Consider the following 24,961-nt stretch of genomic DNA (forward strand, 5'->3'; position numbering starts at 1 on the left):
GTAAAGCATCTGCCTACAATGTGGGAGACCCGGGTTCAATCCCTGGGTTGGGAAGATCTCCTGGAGAAGGAAATGGCAACCCACTCCCAGTATTCTTGCCTGGAAATCCCATGGATGGAGGAGCCTGGTAGGCTCCAGTCCATGGGGTCGCAAAGAGTCGGACACGACTGAGCAACTTCATTTCACTTATGATTTTCTAGAGTAGAATCATGTCACCTGTGAATCAAGGCAGTTTTACTTCTTTCTTCCTTTCATTTGGCCATGCCGCACAGATGTGGGATCCTAGGTTCCTGATCAGGGATTGAGCCTCAGCATTGGAAGGACGGACTTCCTACCACTGGACCGCCAGGGAAATCCCTACTTCTTCCTTTCTAATCTGTATTCCCTGTATTTCTTTTTCTTGCCTGCTTACACCAGCCACAGTCTCCCGGAAAACACAGAACAGAGGTGGAGAGCGCAAACATACTTGCTTTGCTCCCAAGCTTCGGGGGAGAAAGCGGTCACCGCTCCATTGTTAAGGCAGTTTTTGCTGTTCCCAGCCTTCTCCAATCAAACTGCTAGTTGAGTCAGAGAAACAAATACTAAAAATTAGGGAAGCTAAATAAAAGAAAAATAGGCTTCTTTCGCAACCACAACCTCAAATCAAATGAAATAAAAGCAAGAGGCAGACAGGCTCCATGTGGTTGAGAGCATTCAAGGGACTGGAAGCCAGCTGCACTGCACAACAACAGGAGCTGGCTGAATAGCTTCTAGAACATTCACGCACAATGGAATACTATGAAGCCACGAAAAGCAGGTTCAAGGAGATTTTTTAATAGCACAGGAAATTCTTATAATGCAAAAGAAAAGAGAAAGAGCGACAAAAATAACACACGTCGGATGGTCTCAACGTCATAATGAAAGGCACACAAAAAGAAAGGAAATATGTAAACACCTTCACGATTGTTGCCTTTGAGTTGAAGGATCACGGGTGATTGGTTTTTCTAATTTCTTTACATTTCTTTCACCTGTACAGATCTTTCACAATGGGCATCCTTCAGACAGAAAAAGAGAAGGGGGAAAAAAAAAAACTATCCAAGGAGAAGACGAGAAACAGGGAAGTACTGGAATTTCTCAGACTTACCTTACAGTATTCGTCTATTGGGATCAGGCGCTTGACAGCCACGTCCCGAATGTGGCTTCGTCGGAAGAGAATTTTGCCTGCAGAGGACAAGAGTGCGTACAGAGTTGAGAGGCAGTGGTGACAAGCTCTCAGCAGCTTGGGAGGATGAGGACATGCCTGCCTCTGGTATGCTTGTGTGCGCGTGCTCAGTCATGCCTGGCTCTTTGGGGCCCCATGGACTGTAGCCTGTCAGGCTCCTCTGTCCATGGATTTTCTAGGCAAGAATACTGCAGTGGGTTGCCATTTCCTACTCCAGGGGATCTTCCCGACCTAGGGCTTGAACCCTTCTCTCTTGGGTCTCCTGCACTGGGCAGGTAGATTCTTTACCACTGCACCATCTGGGAAGTGGTCCCTAAATTCCTGGCTGCCATCAAAACCCACTGCTGCTCATCCACAGGGTTTGGATGACCCCATGCCTGGTCCCCCAAAACCTTCTTCACAGCTCTAGTACAAGGGTCTGACGGAGTCGGACTTAGTGGCTAAGTTTTGGTGAGATAAGGGAGACTGGAAGCAAGGAAGACCTGATACTCAGAGGCCCGCTGTCTAAATATAACATCCTCAGACCTGTGAGCGGTTCAGTGAACACTCAGCTGTGCCCTCAGCCAACAGCTCAGCCTCCTTCCCTCCTCTTCCTGTGAGTATTTCCTGCTCTTACCTGACGTGTCCCCAGTGTGCTCTGCTCTCTCGTAGTTCTGCGCCTTTCCCACTTCCTGGAATACCTTCCCCGTCCAACCTCACCACTATCCCTGCTGGGAAACTCTTACCCACTTCAAATGGGTTATGAGTTCCTGTGGCTTTCGGAACAGACTTGTGGTTGCCACGGGATGGGGGTGGATTGGGAGTTTGGGATTAGCATAGCAAACTAGTACATAAAGGATGGATAAACAACAAGGTCCTACTGTATAGCACAGGGAGCTATAGTCAATATCCTATGATAAACTGTAATGGAAAAGAATATGAGAAAACATATGTATGTGTAACTGAGTCACTCTCTGTAGAAATTAACACTCTACCTGCCAAGACAACAAATCCCTCCCATCCCTTCCCTAGTCAGTGTGCAGCAGAGGCTCCATGCCTCCCCCCGCCAAACACTAAGAGATGGTCCACTCACTACTTGCTTGGTGACACCTGAGTGCTGGGGTGTGATACCAGAGTCTCCAATGTGACGTAGAGGCAGAGGATGTGGGTCACGGGCAAAGGTAAGTATGTAAATGGTGCCACCAAGGGTCTTAGGAAATATCCAAGAGGCTGAAATGTTACAGGTGAGGTTTGTTTCAAGCAAATCAGTGGGTTCCCTCTGATTTGCCACTTCTCACGGGGAGATGGTGGCAAGGTTCACGCACTGAAGATCCAGACAATGTGGCCACACCACACAGACAGGGGGCAGGCAAAATCAGAAAGACAAGGAGGGCCAAAGGCGGGAGACGGGGACAAGCCCCCACTCCATGCTTACGCAGGGTGACCAGGGGGTCTCCAGGGCTCAAAGAGGACAGCACGGGCAGGCCACAGCCCTCCAGACAGCAGAGCGCGGAGACCTACTGAGAACTTCACCTACTTCTGGTCCAAGGAGGCAGGTCATGGAGACAAATTTGGGTCACGAAGCTGGCAGGGCAAGGAGAGATGGCACTGGAGGACTGCTGTCTGCCTGGGTCACGCTTGGGTGAGCAGGGACAAGATGGCAGGAAAGGTCCATAAAGAATTTCGCCATAGGACAGAATCAGAAGGGATAACGGAAAACAGCCTCTTGACTTTTGAAGATTTGCAATCTAAGGTGCTCAGGAGGTTTGCACCCAAAGAGGCCATATGTTTAATGTCACATGTAAAATAATCGGACAACTTGCTCTTGGGCAAAAGGGCACAATCAGGAAATTAGGTAGATATGATCGACCTAATAGTCATCCTTTCTTTGTTCATTTCCATCAATTAAAAAAAACCCACAAGGAGATGAAACATATATTCCTTAATAACGAAGATCTCCTTTCTTTATAGTGGTGACAGGCTTAATTCTGATGAATCAGTCAAATTTCTGATATACCACGCCTGTTAGAAGAGAGAAAAAATCTAGAGGAAAATGCATCACAGTTCAAAGTCCTTGTCTCTGAGGGTGGAAGACAAAGCTTTCTTGTGTTCTTCTTTATACTTTCCCCAAAGTCCCTACCCTAAACATTGATTACTTGTGCTATCAAAAACGTTCATGTCATTTAAAACGAAGAAAGGAAATTATGCAGGAAGTGAGAAGGGGTTTACAACCTGGTCTCCCTAGAGCTGATGACATTCCCTCGTTTACTCCCGAGGTGCAGGCTCTGCGTGAGCCCCATGCGTGCAGGGTGCTGGGGGCCTGCCTTTTTGACACTTGACAGTCGATGTTTCCCAGTAGGGGAACAGGGCCCTTGCCCTGCAGGAGGCTTGCATCCTTGGCCTCCAATCCAGAGAAGGCCGATGGCCTTCCTGTTTCCATACCAGCCCTGCTGCTGCTGCTGCTAAGTCACTTCAGTCGTGTCCGACTCTGTGTGACCCCACGGACGGCAGCCCACCAGGCTCCCCCGTCCCTGGGATTCTCCAGGCAAGAACACTGGAGTGGGTTGCCATTTCCTTCTCCAATGCAAGAAAGTGAAAAGTGAAAGTGAAGTCGCTCAGTCGTGTCTGACTCTTAGCGACCCCATGGACTGCAGCCCACCAGGCTCCTCCATCCATGGGATTTTCCAGGCAAGAGTACTGGAGTGGGGTGCCACTGCCCTAGTCACTGTGATAATCAAATTACTGCCCTCACGGGTGGGACCACCTGAAGATCAGAATCTCTAGGAGAGTCCTAAGCCTTTAAAAAAAAAAAGAGAAATCCCACAGGGCAAACGCTTCCTGCCTCTAATCCATTTCTCAAAATGGGAGGAGTCCCTATGAAAAACATTTTGCTCTCCATTTAGTATAATTTCCCCTTCTATAAAATCAGAGGAAGTGGGCAGAGTGGGGTATACAGGCTGGCTGAGAAGGCTGCGACTTACAGCGGCCGTGGCGCTAGCCCTGGCCTGCAGGAACAGCACAGGCCTCGGAGCCTCCACCGCCCAAGAGAATCTGCCTGAGGCCTGGCCTGCAGAGGCTGGGAGAGGACGGAGAACTCAGGCGCCTTCGTGTCTCCTGGGGGTGTGACACAGCAGTGTCTCTCCTTTCCCTGTGTGGCCTTAGTGGGACCAGTCTCTGGGCTCATGTCAGGGGCCCTGCCCAACACAGGGGGCAGGAAGCCCCATGGCAGGATTAGCACGTGCCGGGGAGACACACAGAGGCTCTGGGGTGATGAGCAAGCCCCCCCCAGGCCAATCCCAGGGGGTCCTCTTCCTTCCTGAGCTGCCTTGGAAAATGCATTTACCTGCTGGAGCCTCAGTCTCTTCATCTGCAAAAAGGGAGAACCACCCCTATGTCTTAGTAATCTCTTAGACGCACGGGCACTGGGCTTGGCCCTTGCTAGGTGCTTAAAAAAGGGCAATTACTTGAAAAAAAAAAAAAAAAAAAAGTTACAGGGCACTGCCTGACTCCCCACTAGGAAGGGCACATGTCTTTTCTTCAACTCCCAGCTTGGTTTCTTAAGACCTGTCACCGACAGGCTCCCTTATCATTTACCCCCAGCAGAGCTGGAGTGCCGCTCAGGCTTGGGGGCAGAACTGCGTGGCCAGCACCCGCTTGGCTGGTGCCTCTGGGCGAAAGGCTGGGGGGGCTGCACCCCCAGCCTGCGCCTGCATCCAAGTGTTTCTGTGCGAGTTGTGGGGAAGGAAAGCAAGTGAGCCTGCACCCAACCTTCCCAGGCAGGCCAGCCTTGCTGGAATGGAAAGGGTCCTCAGAGGAGAGACGAGCCTTTGGTGGGAACGAGCAAGCTTTTGTTTTCCACAGTGGAGAAAGGCCAAACTGTAATTCTTATTTTTCAAGCCACATCCTCTGCCAAGTTGGCTTTCCCCAGCTCTTGCTGGGATGGAAAATTGCACAGGCCTGTTCTCCCCTCCCCTCCCCCGCCTTTGTGCTAACAAGAAACTTGCTTTTGTTCTGCTGACGCGGCAGTCTTGGCAGAAAACTGACCCCTCGGAGTGGGGGACGTTTCTCCCACCCGTCCCTGCCCTTGGCCTTGGCATAGAGGAAAAGCAAAGAGGTGGGCTGGTAAAGGATGCTCCAGGGGTCCTGGGGCCCAGCGGGACCTCTCCAAGCTGCAAGTGGGTCTCCTGAGCAGGGACAATGGAGCCGAGTCCCTGAGAACTGCATCTCCATGCACTCGTGGGTGGATAAGGATTACGTAACCACGAAAGCTTTCAGGGGCTGGGGAGAGGGTCGGCTCAAGTTCTTCCCTGTTCTGGGAAGTTTTTCCAGAGCTGGTTTTGCCTTTCATCCAGCAGAGTTCTAACTCACGGCTTTCCTTTCCTGTCTTGAAGAAAAATATACATTCAGAGCCCATTTCAACTTGAATATCCAGATGGATCACTTAAGCAGGATTCCATGATACGAAATACCCAGAAATTCCAAACGAATGTCCTCGGACCCTGTTTCTGCTTTACTGAGAACCTTCTATGTGCCAGGGAGAGAAGCTTATGAAGCAGGGGTCACTGTTCCATTTTACAGATGAGGAAACTGGGGCTCAGTGGTGGGAGATGTTGTCTGCTTGAGGTCACAGGACTTGGTCCACTGGACTCCAAAGCACGTGCTTTGGGCGCTGAGATTAGACTCCTGCAGCTGGCACACTGGGTTATCTCCAATAGAGGAAAAAATTTCAGTGTTCTTTCCCCGTGGAAGAACTAAAAACATTAATTTTTTTAGGTAAACGATGCTCCCAGTAAATGGGGGCCTGGCAAATACATCTACCCTGTCTCTAAACTCACTCAACAGTGACAATATTTGAAAGAACACAATGATACGCGGATAGCAGAATCTTGGAATGGAAGAGGGGAGAATGAGCTCCTGGGTGACTCAGAGTCTCCCCGTCTTGGAGCTTTCCCCTCTGTCCCCTCAAAATGAAAAGACTTAAGGGCCAGGAAAGTGAAGTCGCTCAGTCGTGTCTGACTCTTTGTGACCCCATGGACTGTAGCCTACCAGGCTCCTCTGTCCATGAGTTTTTCCAGGCAAGAGTACTGGAGTGGGGTGCCATTTCCTTCTCCAGGAGATCTTCCTGACCCAGGGATTGAATCTGGGTCTCCCGCATTGTAGGGAGACACTTTACCATCTGAGCCACCAGGGAAGTCTAAGGGCCAGTCTAGCTCCAAATATCTGTGATTTAGGGTGACTGTCAATTTGCTGATTATCTGTACAGAAAGGTAGTAGTAAGTGCTTACTTGTTGCTAGCTACACACTAGGCACTTACCTAACCCTCAGAACAACTTTATCATTTATGTACCATTATGATCTCCAATGTGCAAGTGTAGAAATGAAACTCTGTATGCCTACGTAACTTACCTAAGAGAACAGAGTGGATGATTAGGGACACTGGGATTTGAGCCTGCGGTGTGTGACTTTCAGGCATAAATTTTAGAGCCTGCCATACCTGTGTCTGAATCCCAGCTCTGCCATTTGTGCAAGAGATCATAATTTCTCTCAGTCTTCATTTCCTCATCTGTGAAATGGGCATAGTAATGTCTGCCCTGCTGGGTTGTTCTAAGGACTAAACGAGCTAACGAAAGCACTTAGCCCAGTGACTGGCCCACAGCAGACATCTAATGGTAGCTATTATTATTGGAAGCTACAACACTGGTTTGGGTAGCTCATTTTTTTGAGTTGAAGCCCTGATGTTATTTCTTTGGTAAAAAAATTTTGGGGGGGATGTACTGAGAGCAGGAACCAGCGATGGCTGCATTGAGCCTGGCCCTTAAAAGCTGCTTGGTGGCTGTGGTAGGCGGGCAGGCAGGCAGAATTTCTTAAATGGCTCCCGAAGATATCTCTTCTCAATCTCAGCACCTGTCAACAGAGTGGGAGCTCCCGCCTGGGATCATGTTACATGATATGCCTCAGTTCATTTCAAGAGAAAGAGATTATCCTGGATTAGCCAAGTGGGTACAAGGTAATCCCATAGGCTTTAAATGCAGACAACTTTCCCCATTGGTGGCAGGCGGGGGAATTCAGAGTGATTCCGAGCCCAGGAGAGATTCCATGCCCTGTTGCCAGCCTGAAGGTGGATGAGGAATACAGGCAGCCTCTGGAAGCTGAGTTTGCAGTAGACAGCCAGGAAGGAAACAGGCATCTAGGTTCTAGAGTTGCAAGGAACCGAGTTCTGCCAACAACCTAGATGAGGTTGAGAGGGATTCTTCCCTAAATCCTCCAGGTAACAGGCCAGCCCAGGCAAGACCCTGACTTTGGTCTTCTAAAATGCTAAACAGAGAAGCAGGCTGAGCCTGCCTGGACTTCAGACCAGCAGAGCTGTGAGATAATAAACGGGTGTTATTTTAAGCTGCTAAATGGGTAGTAATTTGTTATGCACAACAGAAAACAAATATTTTAACAGAAGCTGTTAAAATAGGTGCCACTCACTACACAGACCACATGAGCTCGAATTATTCCTTTTATTTTGTTATTAATTTATTTTGGGAGGCCTTGCCACGTGGCACGTGGAATCTTAGTTCCCCAACCAGGGATTGAACCCGTGCCTCCTGCAGTGGAAGCATAGTCTTAAACATTGGGTGGCCAGGGAAGTCTCTACTCCCAGAGATGGGAGAAACTGAGGATCCCAGAGGTGAAGTGTCTTGCCTAAGGTCACGCAGCTAGTAAATGGCGTAGCATCTAACTCCAAAACCCGTATTCTTAAGCACTGAGTTCTACAAAAGACTGAGGTCTGGTCACCGGGACAATGGACAGGGACAAAGAGGGGAGTGATCCAAGAGCTGTATGAGAGCCTAGAGGCCCCATCTGAGAGCATGCGTCTCACTCACCGGGGAGAAAGGGAATGATCCGCTGTTTGGGGTCCTTCTGTCCTCCTTCCATGGGAAATTTGTCCAACATCTGCATCTAAATGGGAAGAATAACAAAATGAAAGCCTTTAAATGATAAAAGCGTCTCTGACAGTTTACAGGAATTACGTGAACTACGTGATTTGATAGAGAAAAGCTCACTTTGTTCAGTGTTCCAGAAACCCAAACTAGCGGAAGACAAAGTCAACCAAACCTAGGATCTCCATACAAACAATTCTCTAGATCCGCAACTGGCAGCCTGGTGCAGGCTCAGGGCTGGGAGAGACCAATCTCAGTTTTCCTGTGGGCTCTAGTCACAGGATCTGAAGCATGAACAACGCCCACTAGAGCCCCCAAAATTCCACAGATGGCAGGTCATCCTGTTTCCTAAGAATTGCCGGGTGGTGCTCAAACCACGGAGACTCAGTTAATCTGGTTAGGTCTCCACCTGTGAGGTCATGACACACTCCTGCCGCAGGAAAAATTGCCCTGGCTGGCTCAGCTCCGTTCCTAGCTCTGAGTCAGGCACATGGGGTGCAGCAATGAAGCGACTCAGAGTCTAGGGAGAGACTGAAAAGTAAATTGATCATTGACGGGTGGTGTAGGAAGCATCTTGAGAGGTAGTACAGGCTGCTGTGGGCAGAGAGGAAGAAGAGGGACGGAACACCCCAAACAAAACCTTTCATGTCTTCTGATAACAGCAAATGCATCTCTGATATTTTAAGGAATTAATGTGAAGTATCTGATCGGATATACACAATCATCAGGATCTGTTATTTGTGATATCTTGCGCCTCATCCTTAGTTGACCATAATGGTACCCACTGCCAGCGTTGCTTTACAGATTAAAGCTGGGATGTGGTGGTCATTAATGCTGTCACCAGATTTCTGGTTCTTCCTTTCAGCACGTGGTAGATTCCTACCTCCCCACCCCCTGAAATAAGATGCAGCAAATTCAAGGTGAGCAGAAGGGACATGGCTCACTTCGGGGAGAAGAGCTAGGAGTGGTACTTTACCCATCACTCTCCAGTTCTGCCTGCCATGTGACAACCATGCTCCAGAGTGTGGCTTTTCTGTCAGCAAGGGACCCAGAGCGAGGGCCCAGGGCCCCCAGCAACCTCTGTGGACAATCTTTATTTCCCAAGCGAGAAGTGAACCCCGTGTACAGTGAGGCTGTCTGTCATAGCATCGTATCTTTTTTAAAAAAATTGGATGTAACTGCTTTATGATGTGCTCGTTTCTGTTGTACAATGAAGTGGATCAGCTCTAAGTACACATATAAGCCCTTCCCACCCCTCTAGGTTCACAGAGCGCCGAGTTGAGCTCCCTGTGCTGTGCAGCCGCTTCTCACCACCTGCTTTACACGTGGGCATGTATATATGTTGGCACCACTCACTTCGTCCCACCCTCCCCTCCCACCCGCGTGTCCACCTGTGTCTGCTCTATGCCTCATAGCAGAGCATTTTAAGCCAGTCTGATTAGTATGCAGGCCCAGGATTCAAGGAGAAGAAAAGGGAGTCCTGAACCTCCCACAGTGGTGGCCGAATGTGAGAAACCTGTCCATCATTTTGCCTCAAGGAGAAAGTCACCCTGGATCTTCAGATGTGTCCCTCTGGATGTGGAAAAAGGGAACTCTTGTGTACTGCTGGTGGGAACGTAAATTGGTACGGCCACTATGGAAAATGGTCTGGAGGTTCCTCAAGAAACTAAAAAAGAACTACCATATGACCTAGCAATTCCACTCCTGGGCATATATCTGAAAAGAATGGAGACGTTAATTTGAAAAGATACATGCACCCCAACATTCACAGCAGCACTATTTACAGTAATGAAGACAAGGAACAACCCAAGGGCTCGTCAAGAGATGACTGGATTAGGATGGCGTGGGGGGTGTGTGTGCATATATGCACATATAACACACGCAGACACAGTGGAATAGTATTCAGCCATAAAGAACGAAATTCTGCCATCTGCAGCAACATGGATGCACCCAGAGAATATTATGCTTAGTGAAATAAGTCAGAGAAAGACAAATATTATATATTAACAATATCACTTGTGCTGCTGCTGCTGCTGCTAAGTCGCTTTAGTCGTGTCTGACTCTGTGCGACCCCATAGACGGCAGCCCACCAGGCTCCCCTGTCCCTGGGATTCTCCAGGCAAGAACACTGGAGTGGGTTGCCATTTCCTTCTCCAATGCATGAAAGTGAAAAGTGAAAGTGAAGTCGCTCAGTTGTTTCCGACTCTTAGCGACCCCATGGACTGCAGCCTACAGGGCTCCTCCATCCATGGGATTTTCCAGGCAAGAGTACTGGAGTTGGGTGCCACTTGTATGTGGAATCTAAAAAATAATACAAATAAATATATGCAAAACAGAATCAGACTCAGAGACATAGAAAGCAAACTTGTAGTTACCAAGTGAGAAAGGCAAGGAGGGAGGGGCTAATTAGGGGCGCAGGATTAACAGACACCACTGCTATATATAACACAGATAAGCAACAAGAATATATGGTACAACACAGAGAATTATAGCCATTATCTTGTAAAACTATAGTGAAGTATAATCTACAAAAATCCTGAATCATTATGTTGTACACCTAAAACTAACATAGCCCTGTGAATCATCTACATGGTGGAGGTTTAGGCGCTCAGCCGTGTCTGACTCTGCGACCCCATGGGCTGTAGCCCGCCAAGCTCCTCTCCCCATGGGATTCTCCAGGCAGGAAAACTGGAATGGGTTGCCATTTCCTCCTCCAGGGGATCTTCCCAATCCAGGGATCAAACCTGGGTCTCCTGCGCTGCAGGCTGATTCTTTACCCACAGAGCTACTAGGGAAGTTGGTGAATCAACTATACTGTGATTAAAAAAAAGATGCGTGTCTCTGATAGCATGAAAGCAGCTTTGAATAGCCTGGGAAAAATAAGCACAGCTATGGTGCAGGGGGACGGAGGAGAGGCCTGAAGTGGGAGAGCAGAGAAACATGTATACATGCCAAGCCCAGTTAGATTCTTCCGACATATCCTCTCACAAAACCTGCAGAATACCCCTTCAAGAGATGGACATTATCATGTAGGGAACTGAAGTCCAGAGTGAAGAAATCCACCATGGGCCTGCAGCCAGCAAGGGGCAGGGACACAGACAGAAGCCCATGGCTTTTCTGCCATTGTATCACCTGCCTCTGAGATGCTACAGCGGTAATTAAAAAGGATTGCTCCCCAGGATTCAGGAAACAGGGTCATTTAGGAGCGCCTTGCCTCCTTAGTACTGTTTAGTGTGACACCCCTGGGTAGGAGGTGGCCACCCTCAACTTGGCTGGCAACCCTGAAGGGCTGCCCATGAGGCTGTGGTTTTATTTGTGATTGCCAACTGGCCCTTACTCTGTGCTATGCTGTGCAGTGATGGGGAACTGTGGCTTACCAGCATCTGGAAAGGACTTGCTGGAAAGGCAGGCTTCCCTTTTTAATCCAAGATTTTTTCAATGCTGACACATAGTAGGCATGCAATAACAATTGGCTAAGCCAATGAATACATGTAAATGAAGTCTGGAAATACAGGCAGATTTGCGAAGATATTTGCAATGCATCCCTGATTAATAATATTCAATTTACTAATGCACGAGTGTGTGCACTAAGTCACTTCAGTCGTGTCCAACTCTTTGTGACCCTGTGGACTGCAGCCCACCAGGCTCCTCTGTCCCTGGGATTCTCCAGGCAGGAAAACTGGAGTGGGTTGCCATGCCCTTCTCTAGGGGATCTTTCTGACCCAGAGATGAAACCTGCATTTCCTGTGACTCCTGCATTGTAGGATTCTTTACCACTGAGCCACTGCATTACTAATAACAAATAATAATTAGTAATGGTGTTAGAAATAAGGCAGAGGAACCCGATTTCAAATTGCCAACATCCGCTGGATCATCGAAAAAGCAAGAGAGTTCCAGAAAAACATCTATGTCTGCTTTATTGACTATGCCAAAGCCTTTGACTGTGTGGATCACAATAAACTGTGGAAAATTCTGAGAGATAGGAATCCCAGACCACCTGACCTGCCTCTTGAGAAACCTATATGCAGGTCAGGAAGCAACAGTTAGAACTGGACATGGAACAAGAGACTGGTTCCAAATAGGAAAAGGAGTACATCAAGGCTGTATATTGTCACCCTGCTTATTTAACTTATATGCAGAGTACATCATGAGAAACGCTGGGCTGAAAGAAGCACAAGCTGGAATCAAGGTTGCCGGGAGAAATATCAGTAACCTCAGATATGCAGATGACACCACCCTTATGGAAGAAAGTGAAGAGGAACTAAAAAGCCTCTTGATGAAGGTGAAAGAGGAGAGTAAAAAAGTTGGCTTAAAGCTCAACATTCAGAAAACGAAGATCATGGCATCTGGTCCCATCACTTCATGGGAAATAGACGGGAAAACAGTGGAAACAGCGTCAGACTTTATTTTGGGGGGCTTCAAAATCACTGCAGATGGTGATTGCAGCCATGAAATTCAAAGACGCTTACTCCTTGGAAGGAAAGTTATGACCAACCTAGATAGCATATTAAAAAGCAAAGACATTACTTTGCCAACAAAGGTCTGTCTAGTCAAGGCTATGGTTTTTCCAGTGGTCATGTATGGATGTGAGTTGGACTGTGAAGAAAGCTGAGGGCTGAAGAATTGATGCTTTTGAACTGTGGTGTTGGAGAAGACTCTTGAGAGCCTTGGACTGCAAGGAGATCCAACCAGTCCATTCTGAAGGCGATCAGCCCTGGGATTTCTTTGGAAGGAATGATGCTAAAGCTGAAACTCCAGTACTTTGGCCACCTCATGCAAAGAGTTGACTCATTGGAAAAGACTCTGATGCTGGGAGTGATTGGGGGCAGGAGGAAAAGGGGACGAAAGAGGATGAGATGGCTGGATGGCATCACTGACTCGATGGATGTGAGTCTGGGTGAACTCCGGGAGTTGGTGGTGGACAGGGAGGCCTGGCATGCTGCGATTCATGGGGTCTCAAAGAGTCGGACATGACTGAGTGACCGAACTGAACTGAACTGAATGACTATGAATGTTGGTTTGACAGTTTACAGCTAACAAGCCTTCTCAGACACCTGGATTCATCTGTCCTTCAGAATAATTCTATGAAATCAGTGCACAACCCCCAAGTCACAGATGGAGAAGCTACAGAGCAGAAGGACACAGTGACCTGCTTGAGGTCACATAGCTAAGTGGTGGTGCAGCCAGTTCAGATATCTTAGCCTAAATCCTCTTCTTTTCCCCTCAGACCACTCTCTTAGGCAGCTTCAGTGTCACATGAACATGAAAAATCAGCCAGGCTAAGTTTCATATTCCATGCACAGGTGGAGTATGCTTTCTGTTTAAAAGCAGAGTGATTAGTCAAGCTCAGCTGCAGAGTCTTTCTGGCACTGTTTAAGTTTTGTCTTTATGCTATCCTTTTTTTTCCTGGAGGAGGGCATGGCAGCTCACTCCAGCATCCTGCCCTGGAGAATCCTGTGTACAGAGGAGCCTGGTGGGCTACAAACCACAGGGGCGCACAGAGTCAGACCCGATGGAAGCGACTTAGCACATACGCATCTTCTTTTCTTCCTCTCAATTTTACTTGTGAAGACAATGCTGGAATACAGGGGAACATTTTCTTAGAAGGTATGCCTTGGTAACCCATCAACCACACCCCGCCTGCGTGCACTCGTCGAGGCTTCTGCTGCGCTTCTGTCTGAGTGCACACACAGGCTCAGCGGCCCAGCCCACTGCTGCATTGCCCTGTGGTCTTCACCGCTCGGTCAGGAAGTTATTCATCCTCTGTCCTGACTTGCTTTTACCCACATACGTGGAGCTCAAAGAGCTGAAGTGTCTCCCCAAGTGGTATTCATTTGAGGCAGGTATTATTAATTTGAAGCAGTAGTCTCGGGTTTAATGTTGCAAAGTCTAACCACAGACATTATCCCTGAGGACCAGACAGCCCCGGGGTTTAATCCCGATGTTTCTTTGTGCCAGCTGTGTGTCCCTGGCCAGAGACCTACCCAGTGAGTCGGAGTCACCATTTGCAGACCGACAGACGCAGCCTGCTGGGCAGGGGGGTTTTGTAAATGATTCTGCGTGTGAGCTGGACACGGGGGCGCACCAGGTGCCCAACAAGGAAGGCCCCCTCCTTGCATTCTGCCCACAAAGAATGCTATTCTGAGAATCATCTGGGAATAATTATCAGTATTTTATAAGACTGCATTTTTGGGTTAAGCATACATAACATGAAATTGATCATTTGAACTATTTTAAGTGTACAATTAAGTGGCATTAAGTACACTGTTGTACAACCACTGCCGCCCTCCATCTCCAGAGTCTCTTCATCATTCCACATTGAAGCTCTATGTCCATTAAACACGGACTCCGCATTGCTCTTCTCCAGACTGTGACAACCACCACTCTACTTTTTATTTCTGACTTTACATCTGACTATTCTAGGGACCATATGTAAATATCTGTCCTTTGTGTCTGGCTTATTTCACTTAGAATAATATCTTCAAGTTTCATCTATATTGTAGTATGCACTGCAATTTCCTTCCTTCTTAGGTCTGAATAATATTCCACCATGAGGCTGTATTTTAAGGTTGGCCAAACTCCTCCCACTATCAAGGTCCCCACAGTGGCCAGAGCTGGGCTTTCTAGTGGAATTTTCTATGATAGAAATGTTCTACATCTGTGGTGTCCCTTACAGTAGTCATTGGCCCTGGATTGCTATTAAGCACTTGAAAGGGAGCTCCTGTATTGGAGGTCGAAGCTTCACTGGATGGAGGAACTGACCTTTTAATTTTATTCAATTTTAATTAACTTAAATTTAAGCAGCCTCACATGACTAGTGGCTACCATATTGGATAGCACAGGGCTGGACTATAATACTCATTCTCCTCTTTTAGCCATATCTATTGGAGAAGGCAATGGCACCCCACTCCAGTACTCTTGCCTGGAAAATCCCATGGACGGAGGAGCCTGGTGGGCTGCAGTCCATGGGGTCGCTAAGAGTCAAACGTGACTGAGCGACTTCACTTTCACTTTTCACTTTCACGCACTGGAGAAGGAAATGGCAACCCACTCCAGTGTTCTTGCCTGGAGAATCCCAGGGACGGCAGAGCCTGGTGGGCTGCTGTCTCTGGGGTCGCACAGAGTCGGACACGACTGAAGCAACTTAGCAGCAGCAGCAGCAGCAGCAGTTTTATTTCTGGAGAAGGAAATGGCAACCCACTCCAGTTTTATTTCATTTTCTTTATTATCCCATCAGTGGTAACTGCAATCTGTATGATGGCTATTCGCCAGGAGAGGCGAGCAAAGCCTGGGAGCTATTTGGCTTTAGGTCTCAGTGTGTTGGGGTTCACAGGCCACAGGCTACTTCTAGCCAGGGAGCTGTCACGCTTGGCCCCATAGGCTTTGAAGCAGACACGGGCAGCATCCCAGACCCTCTGTGGGGACCCCAGGTGGCCTGCAGCAGCAGGACCAGAGGCATGCCAGGCAAGTCCGACTGCAGACTGTGTCCTTGGAGACTGGACGTCCATGCCCCGCCCCTCAGAGAATGAAAGGAAGCGGTGCTGAGAGTGAGGAGGACTGGAAACCCCGGAGGAAAGTGAGTCAGTCTCGGGGGTGGGAAGGGAGAGGGAGCCACGTCAAGCGGCCACATCACAAGGGGACGGGATAACACTCCATCAGCAGTTTTCAGGACGCAGCTTGTGGTGGAGGGAGAGGAGACGGGCTGTCCAAGGAAAACATCGTGGAGGCTGGCGTGGAGGTCCACACGTGGTTTGTGTTAGCGGCAGACTGGACTTGGAGGGGTGCACTACCACACTGGGACAAAGGCCCCGTGTCCCAGGAGAGCCAGGGCAGGCAGTGTGCAAGGGCCCAGGTGATCGTCACGGGCAGCTGCAGGCTGGCAGCGAGCCATGTGGTTCTCGGGGCAGGACACGCTAAGACCAAAAGCAAATCAGCTCCCAGGCTCTGATCGCCTCTCCTTGCAAACAGCCGTCTCACTGCAGTTACCACAGATGGTGCGTTGCTGGTTGCCTCTGGGGATCCTGTCCCCTCGATGACCTTGCTTTGCTAAATGTCGGCATGTCCTGGTCTCCACTGGAGCCCGCTGTCCGTCCTGTCTGTCCCCAGCCCCACTTCTCTCCTTCTTACGGCCCCTTCTCAGTCAGGGCAGCATGTTCTCAGCCTGACTCCCTTACTGGGCGGCCCTCTGGCCCACCCCCTTCCCCATCACCTCCTCTCTGGTACATGGTAAGCCCTTGGGATACATATGTGCAAAGAATGAATGAATAATGGACGAACAAATGAATGAAGAACTGGTTAACTGGCTTGGTCAGCCACTGTCTAGAAATGGAGACATTATTTTCCAGGTAGTGGTAGCAGGCCCTGGTTTGGGCCTTAGATGCAATCAACCAATACAACCTTCCCTCTTTCTGTTTTCCAAATAAAGAATTGCAGTTGGCCCTCCATACCCTCAGGTCCCCTACTTGCAGATTCAACCAATGGCAGATCAAAAATATTTGAGGGAAAAAAACTTTCAGAACGTTCTAGAAAAGGCAAACTTGATTCTACTACGGTTGGCAACCATTTACATAGCATTTACCTTTTATTTGCATAGCATTTACACTGTGTTAGGTGTAAGTAACCTAGAGATGATTTAAAGCTATATAGGAGAGTGTGTGTAGGTTATATGCAAACGCTACACTATTCAATGCGCTTCCCAGGTGTCACTAGTGGTGAAGAACCCACCAGCTAATGCAGGAGATGCAGGCTTGATCTCTGGCTCAGGAAGATCCCCTGGAGGGGGAAATGACAACTCACTAGAGCGAGTATTCTTGCTTGGAAAATCTCATAGACAGAGGAGCCTGGTGGGCTGCAGTCTCATGGGCACCACAGAATTAGACACGACTTAGTGACTGAGTACGCATGCACAATATTTAATACAAGGGACTTGGGCATCTTTGGATTTTGGTGTCTGTTGGGGGGTGAAAGGGAGCGGTCCTGGAATCAATTCTCCCACAGATGCTGTGAGAAGAAAGGTAACGCTTACATGTCCTCAGCTCTACACCATCAATATGGCAATGGTTTTCAGACACAAGGGAACAAATATGCTGGTGTGTATAACACCCCAATTTCAGAAGATAATGTCTGGGGAAAGAAAGTGTGTCTGAGGAGCCAGCAAAGACAGTATCTGGGTAAAGATGCTTGGTGGAATCCCAGGCCAAGTGTTGGCTACGAGCTCGCCGGGAAGTCTTCCCAGCTGGGCAAGGCCTGCCTGCGGAGCGAGAGCTTCAGCTGTGCCCCTCCTACACCTGCTCCCAGAAAAGACGGGAGAAAACAGTCCTTCCCCGTGGCTTCTGTGGTGCAGCCTAGGGGCTTCTGGCTGTTCCCAGGGCTCATGAAGTACGTCAGGGGCTGTCCTATCTCAACAGAAAGTGGAAACAAACGATGCTTGCCATGCGACACTGGACAGCCTCTCCCGTCTCCGGGTCTGAGTTCCCTTCTTTGGGGAGAAACAAAAGGCTCAGACCAAGATGTGGCAGCCTGCCTTCAGCTCTGTGACGTGCTACGTTTGGGAAACAGACCCCGCTGAAAGCACCCATGCCCAGAAGCCGTCCCCGGAGTGTGGAGGGCTCCTGCTTACAGGACACAGTCAGGGTTTCTCTCGCCAGCTCCCTGCCTGGCAGGCTGACCGGCTGGCTCATGCGCCATGGGAATTCTGCAAGATCACAAGCTAACAGTCCTGCTGTCTCACGCTTCTGCATCTTTGCACACATGGTGTCCTCTGTGTGGGATGACCTCCCCGACCCTGTCGGTGGGGCAACTCCTTACTCATAGTCAAGACTCTGCTCAGCTGCCACCTCCTCCAGGAAGCAAGCCCTGCCTGAGTTCCCTGGCTGGGACAGAGGACGAAGGGACAGGCAGTATCTGGAGTCTGGCTCAGCAAACCTTTAAGTGTGCCCTCTGTGAGGGAACCCTTGGTTCCAGGGACAACCATCTTGGCCTTGAGGATGCAATGAACTCCTGGGAAAACTCAGAGGGCAAAGGTCGCAAGGCACAGATCCATCACACACTCAGGGTCTGTCCGTGAGGGGCCATGTCCTGCTCAGAGCAACCCTCCGCAGGACAGATGCTACCTGAATCTCACAAGGAGGTGCTAAGTGGGCCTTCAAAGAGCAGCTCTCTTCAAAGGGCAGAACTCCATGAGGAGACAGACTCGAAGGCAATCCTGGGCCTCCAGGAGGTGGGGGTGCAGCAGTTAGGAGCACAGGCTTCAGACTCAGCCACCCCCAGGGCTGAATCCCACCCACGCTGCCTTCTAGGCACGTGATTCTTGCCTCTCTGAGCTTCCCTTCCCCCATCTGACTTCATGCCTGTAAGTGAGGACTTAATGAACGTGTGTGTGCGCTTACACGCTTCAGTCATGTCTAACTCTTCGTGACCCCATGGACTGCAGCCCACCAGGCTCCTCTGTCCATGGGATTCTCCAGGCAAGAATATTGGAGTGTGCTGCCATGCCCTTCTCCAGGGGATCTTTCCGACTCAGGGTCCAACCTGCATCTCCTGCCTTGCAGGCAGATTCTTTACCACCGAGCCACTGGGGAAGCCCAAGGACTATATGAAATGATGCATAAATCAGGCAGCTAGCATGTTTTAGTAAACAGCCACCAATAATGTTTGTTATTACATTGCTCAGTTCAGTTCAGTTCAGTCACTCAGTCATGTCCGACTCTTTGCAACCCCATGAACCACAGCACGCCAGGCCTCCCTGTCCATCACCAACTCCTGGAGTCCACCCAAACCCATGTCCATTGAGTCAGTGATGCCATCCAACCATCTCATCCTCTGTCATCCCCTTCTCCTCCTGCCCTCAATCTTTCCCAGCATCAGGGTCTTTTCCAATGAGTCAGCTCTTCACATCAGGTGGACAAAGTATTGAAGTTTCAGCTTCAACATCAATCCTTCCAATGAACACCCAGGACTGATCTTTAGGATGGACTGGTTGGATCTCCTTGCAGACCAAGGGACTCTCAAGAGTCTTCTCCAACACCACAGTTCAAAAATTACATTGCTCAAAAAAAATTACATTGCTCACCAACCACACTTCCTCAAGGCTCCGCCCTGGGCCCTTTGGGCTCTCCGGGCTCTCTTGTCCCCACCCAGTGCCCTGCTCGGAGGCCAGCTCTCTGTTACACTCTGCGAGATTCTCCAGAGAGGCTCAGATGAGGGCAGAAAGGGAGGTTCAGAGAGGCTGAGGGGCCTGCCCAAGGCCACACAGCGGGTCAGACAGAGGACTGGGACGGCACCAGGCCTCTCCACTCCAAGCCCAGGGCTCTCCCACTGACACCCTCACACAAGTCGCATGGTCAGATGTCAAGCAGCAGCAGTGGGTGTGACTGTCCCCAGAAAGTGCCAGAGGGACCCTTCTTGCTGGGAACTGTGAGTCTCTTTTCCCACAGAGGAGTCTGAGTCATGCTCTTTCCTTCCACCCTGGTGGCCTCTGTGCAGACCTTCCCCTCTGCCCGAGTGTCCTGCCCCCACCAGAGGGGGCAATTACTGTTGTGTCACCCACAGGTTATCTTCTCTTCTCTTGCAGCAAGTCTGACTTCTTCTGGAGGATCTTCTACTCCTCTGCCAGTCAGCAAGCATGGATGTGGTGGGATTCCTCCACTTCCTGGGCTGTTCCTGGCCAGACACCCAGGATGAACCCGTAAGACTTGTGCTGAAACCGCTGGGGTGTTCTGTTTTTCCCTGAAGTCACTGAGCGGAGTTGTTCAATAAGCTGGGAGCTATGGCCACCACCATACAGTCTGGACACAGAGCAGGCCGAGAACCAGAGGAAGGCAGGTCCTCACTGACACTGTGGCCCTAGATCCAGGCGGACCTGAAGCCAAGCACCTCAGTCTTCTCAGTTCCATTTAGATAAGCAATGTTCTTTTTGAATAATCCATACAGACTAGGTTTCTGTCATCCATAACTAAAACACTTCTGACTAAAACAAGGTCTCATGGCCAGGAAGTGGCAGCATTTGGATCAAAGCCCAGGATCTTAACCACTCTATTAAACTGGCATCATCTCCCACTCTAATCTTCATGCCAGTTCCTAGCAGCAACCCATGTCCATCAATAATCCCAACAGCTGACATTTGCTGAGGGCTTGACAGCCCAGAAACTGCTCTCGCACACATCATCACTTTTCTACAAAAAGGAATTGAGATATACTTCACATACCATAAAATTCACCCTTTTAAAGTGTTCTATTCAGTGGTTTTTAGTCTATTTACAAGGTTGCACAACAATTACCACTATCTAATTCCAGAACAATTTCATCACCCCCGAAAGACACCCAGTACCCATTAGCAGGCTCTCCTCCTCTCTCCCTCCCCCCGGCTCCTGGCAACCACTAATCTGCTTTCTATCTGTATGGATTTGCCTCTTCCGGACACACGTCATCACTTTTAACTCCAGAGGGGCCTTGTGAAGTGGTGACTCACGAGGGGCGCACAGAACAGCAGAGTGGATGAGGCTGTGGACCCCAGTGGTGCCGCCCAGCTTCAAATCCAAGCTCTAATGCTCACTGGCTGTGTGACCTTGGGCAGATGCCTGAACCTTTCTGAGCCTGGGTTTCTTCATCTGTGTGATTTGATAACCTTGACAAGAGGATTAAACAAGTCATTTTATCTTGAGGCTGAGCGGGCAACATCCCAGCAATGCCAGCTGTTTCTACTATCGCCACCCCCATGCTACCAATGAAGAATTCACCAGTGGGCACAGAGGGGTTAAGGGGTGTGCCCACGGCCACACAGCAGAGGTGGCTGGGTCCCAAGTCTCCTGACCGAGTCCTCTGCTGTTTCCATTACACCACACTGGCCGAGCTGCTCCTCCACGAAAGATCGACTGTCCCCTATACTCTGAGCCAAGCTGTCTGAAAAAGCCAAGGCTACTCCCAGCCAGGAGTGGGGGCGGGGTGAGTCATGAAATCACCGACTTCAGGGTGCTGAGGTCCCATGCAGGCGGCCTCCTCCTGCCTGGTCCTTGGGATCAGCCCACTGCGGCGGGTGGGGTCCTGCCTTGACTTCTTCCAGTTTCCCCCAATCAGGTATGGGGTTGGAGGCAGGGCAGGCCCCTCTGGAATTTCAGGACTCTCCCACTCCAGCTGCCCATCTGGAACTCTTTAAAGCTCCCTTAAGCCCTGCTTCTAGACGACTTTGTTTTGGGAGTGGAGTCTCAGGCAGCTTTATGTCACAGTAAACCTCCAGTTAATACCTATTATGGCGAGGCGGGGGGGGAACCTCACTTTTAAGTTCTGGGAGAAGTAAGAAAGTTGAGTTAGAACAGGAGAGTGGAGGGAATACAGGCTCTGGGCCAGGGCGCCCTGGGATCCAACCCCGCCTCAAATGTTCCCTAATGATGTCACTTTGGGCAGGTCCCATCTGGGCAGAGTGACAGCAGGTGACTGCTCCTGCTTACTGAGCCAGGCACTGCTCAGCGAACTGTCACGGGAGATGCGGGGAAAGCGCTTTCATTCTTAACATGAGGACGGGGAAACTGAGGCTCAGAAACAGAGCGGGACACCAAGCTGAGACTGAGACGGCAAACTGAGATGTGAGCCCAGGTCTGTCAAACCCTGGAAGTCAAGGTCAGAAGCCTTGAGTGCAGCTGGAACGGGCAAATCAATGACCCAGTCAAATTCCCCACACGCTTCCCGGCCCACGCTCCACCCTTCGGGCCACAGATGGCAGGCTTGGGGGCGGACTCTGACCCCGGACACTGACACTCAGGTGCTCTCTCTCAGACACTGGAATCGGTACCCAAACGCCACTGCCTGGACACGGGGAAGGGCACTTCACCTCAGGACTGAAGGGGCATGTGGGTCAACGGGCCAGCAGAGGAAGCTGGTCCAGAGGTGTTGGCAGGAAAGGGAGCTTGTTCGGAGACTTTCTGGCCATGTGACATGTGGCCTGCATTCTGTTGCTGGCTCCGGGACCCTGCGAAGCCAACTACACCCCTCGCTCTGGGTTCCAGGGGGGCATACCTGCCTCCTCGCATCAATCCACCCCACTTCTGTCTGTCTCAGCAAGCTGGGAGGGTGTCTGTTCTGTGCACGCCATTATTCTCTAGGTGAGCAATCACCCACGTCACCCATCTCTGCCCCCTCTGTTCCTTCTTGGATGCCTCAGGCAGGGACGAGGCCTCTGAAAGCAAAATACAGGCAGCACTCCGCACTCCCCCCAGTGCAGACCCCCAGTGCAGAAAAAAATCAGTCTAACAACTTGCAAAACATTTACCCAGCACCTATGCTTTGGAGATCTGGCATAATGGGTCTGCATAAATCACCCTTGTGTCTGGGAAAGAGGGTGTGGATCTCCATCAGTTTCACACAGGACTGAGGTTTGGCTCACAGTGTCTGGAGGTGTTGGGCATTATAGCTATCACCTTCCCTGCCTTTGCCCCAGGGTCAGCCCTACCCGACTCCCCCTCACCATGCCTGTGTCTTCTCTTTCCTTTATTTATTTATTGGCTGTGCCACACGGTTTGTGGGATCTTAGTATTTTAGTTCCCCAAGCAGGGATTGAACTCACGCCCCCTGCAGTGGAAGCCTGGAGTCTTAATCATTGGACTGCCAGGGAAGTCCCCTGCCAAGTCCATTTTAGATAGTATCTTAGCATCTTTAACACAGAGCCTCTTCGGGTATTGACATTCGCTTCATGTTTGCTGTGGACCAGAAGAAAAAATCAGAGAAGGCAATGACACCCCACTCCAGTACTGTTGCCTGGAAAATCCCATGGACGGAGGAGCCTGGGGGGCTGCAGTCCATGGGGTCACAAAGAGTCGGACACAACTGAGCGACTTCACTTTCACTTTTCACTTTCATGCACTGGAGAAGGAAATGGCAACCCACTCCAGTGTTCTTGCCTGGAGAATTCCAGGGATGGGGGAACCTGGTGGGCTGCCCTCTATGGGGTTGCACAGAGTCGGACACGACTGAAGCAACTTAGCAGCAGCAGCAGCAGCAGAAGAAAAATATTGTTTGTATATGACCCTGTTTGGTTTTATTGCATCACTGAGTTCATTACATTTTAAGTAGTTAGGCAACGGGGGTTAAGTGCTGGCCCGTGGGCAGTGACTCTTGGCAGTTTGTAATGTAGACTGCTTGGTGACTGTTTAGGGAAACTGGTTAAGAGCACATTAACATTGCTCCTCCCCCTTTAAAATACTGGAACACAGGCTCTGAAAATCTTCCATTTGACAATTTCAGGAACAGATCAGGTCTGCTCGACCAAGGATGCCTGTGGTTAATATCACCCAGCCTTCAGAAAGAAGGTGGGCGGCACAGAGGCAGGCTGGTGTGTGGAGGACGAGGGCTCTTCTGGCGGCCCCACAGTGCCCCCTCTCCCTTGGATCCCAGCTGTTCTCGCCATGTCTCAGCCCCTGCCCCGTGCCTGAGAGGCAGAGCAGGGACCGGACGAGTCCACTGGCCGCCACGTTCCTCAGCCCTGTTGACTGGCTTAGAGATGAGCCTAGAAAACACAGTGTTTGCTGGCACTTCTGTGAACTGACCTTTCACTCTTTCCTGCTGAGTGTGAGCCCAAAGAATTTTGCAACCACATGAGACCCGAGATAAAGCCAGGGAACTGGGAATCCAGAACAAGAGAGAGAAGCTGGACAAGAGGACACAGTGGAAAACCCTGGATCAAGCTGTGCCTGAAGCCTGCCAGTTTCCCTCTCCCAGGGCATTCTATTACAACAGTCCCCTAAACCTCCTGTTTACTTAGGCCAGTTTGAGTCAGGTTTCTGGCATTTGCAACAAAAGCAGCCTAATTGGTACAGAGGAAAAGAAGACAGTCATCTCCACGAGCCCTCACACTGGCCTGTCAGGTATGTGAGCCCCTTACCACAAGGCACGGAACACTTGTGGATTCAGGAAGCCAAGCCAGTTCCCATCTCCTCCTAAGGCCTGTGTTTCCTAAAGAAATGTGCTACATGATATCAGGCACTGTGACTTCTCATCGAGATACACTTGCTCTGATTTGCTGGCCGTTGGTGATGTCAGGATAATGCTACTGATCCATGGATTAGAGTTCTTTTGCCCTAGTGGGGAGGGGCTTACACGGAGCTGTCCACAGAGGCTCCCTATGAGACTGGTGGTGCTCGGTGTGGATTTTAGTTCATCCCTTTGTTCATTTGTTCATTCATTCATTCACAAACGCTGACTGGCTACATACAGTGTCCTTGAGTAAAACACGAAGGAGGGACAGGATAAAGAAGATGCGGTTCCTGCCCACAAGGGTCACGGATTAGAGCGGGACAGGCAGACAACTTCAACAGAGTCAGCACAAAGGGATACAGAGCTGTGGGGGTTAGGGGACGTGGCTCTCGCTGGCTGGGAAGTGAAGTCAGACCAGGCTTTCCAGGGGATGAGAGTCCTGAGGGCGGCGAGCCGACAGGGCCTGGAGGGTGCAGGAGGCGTTTCAGGCCAGGACCGGCCTTAGGAAAGGGCAAGTGCGATGCCCTCAATACACAGCAGGTGTTTCAGGCTAAACATGGAGCCTGATGGGGAGAGGAGGCCAAGGCGAGGGAAGATTTGGGTCTGTCTTGAGAGCAGAATGGCCCCATAAAGTCTGACCACACATAACTCACCAGCAAACACGATTACACAAGTTTACGATCTGAATGCCAAAGCCAAACACAAACAATTTCCAGATTAGCCTCCATTCTGGAGCAGGCAACATGAGACTTTATTTTATTTAAAAAATACTGAATACCAAAGTAAAAGCAATACAGCCCATCACTTATGTCCCCAAAGTGATGGACACCTTTTTTTTTTTTTTAATATGGAATGCTCCACAAATTTGTGTTATCCCTACACAGGGGCC

The 24,961-nt window shown here is 49.9% G+C and overlaps 1 protein-coding gene across 1 annotated transcript in view; it reads right to left on the reverse strand.

The window, feature by feature from the left end:
* Nucleotides 1-24,961, reverse strand: part of SH3PXD2B (SH3 and PX domains 2B) — a 124,258-nt gene that overhangs the window by 65,682 nt on the left and 33,615 nt on the right. Inside the window, exons 3-4 of the mRNA XM_025270848.3 lie at nucleotides 8,053-8,128; nucleotides 1,124-1,200 (exon numbers count right to left, since the gene is read on the reverse strand). Coding sequence (XP_025126633.3) covers nucleotides 1,124-1,200; nucleotides 8,053-8,128 — 153 coding nt within the window. The remainder of the gene's footprint in view (nucleotides 1-1,123; nucleotides 1,201-8,052; nucleotides 8,129-24,961) is intronic.

This window comes from Bubalus bubalis, chromosome 19 (assembly GCF_019923935.1).
Source record: "Bubalus bubalis isolate 160015118507 breed Murrah chromosome 19, NDDB_SH_1, whole genome shotgun sequence".
Lineage (NCBI taxonomy): Eukaryota > Metazoa > Chordata > Mammalia > Artiodactyla > Bovidae > Bubalus > Bubalus bubalis.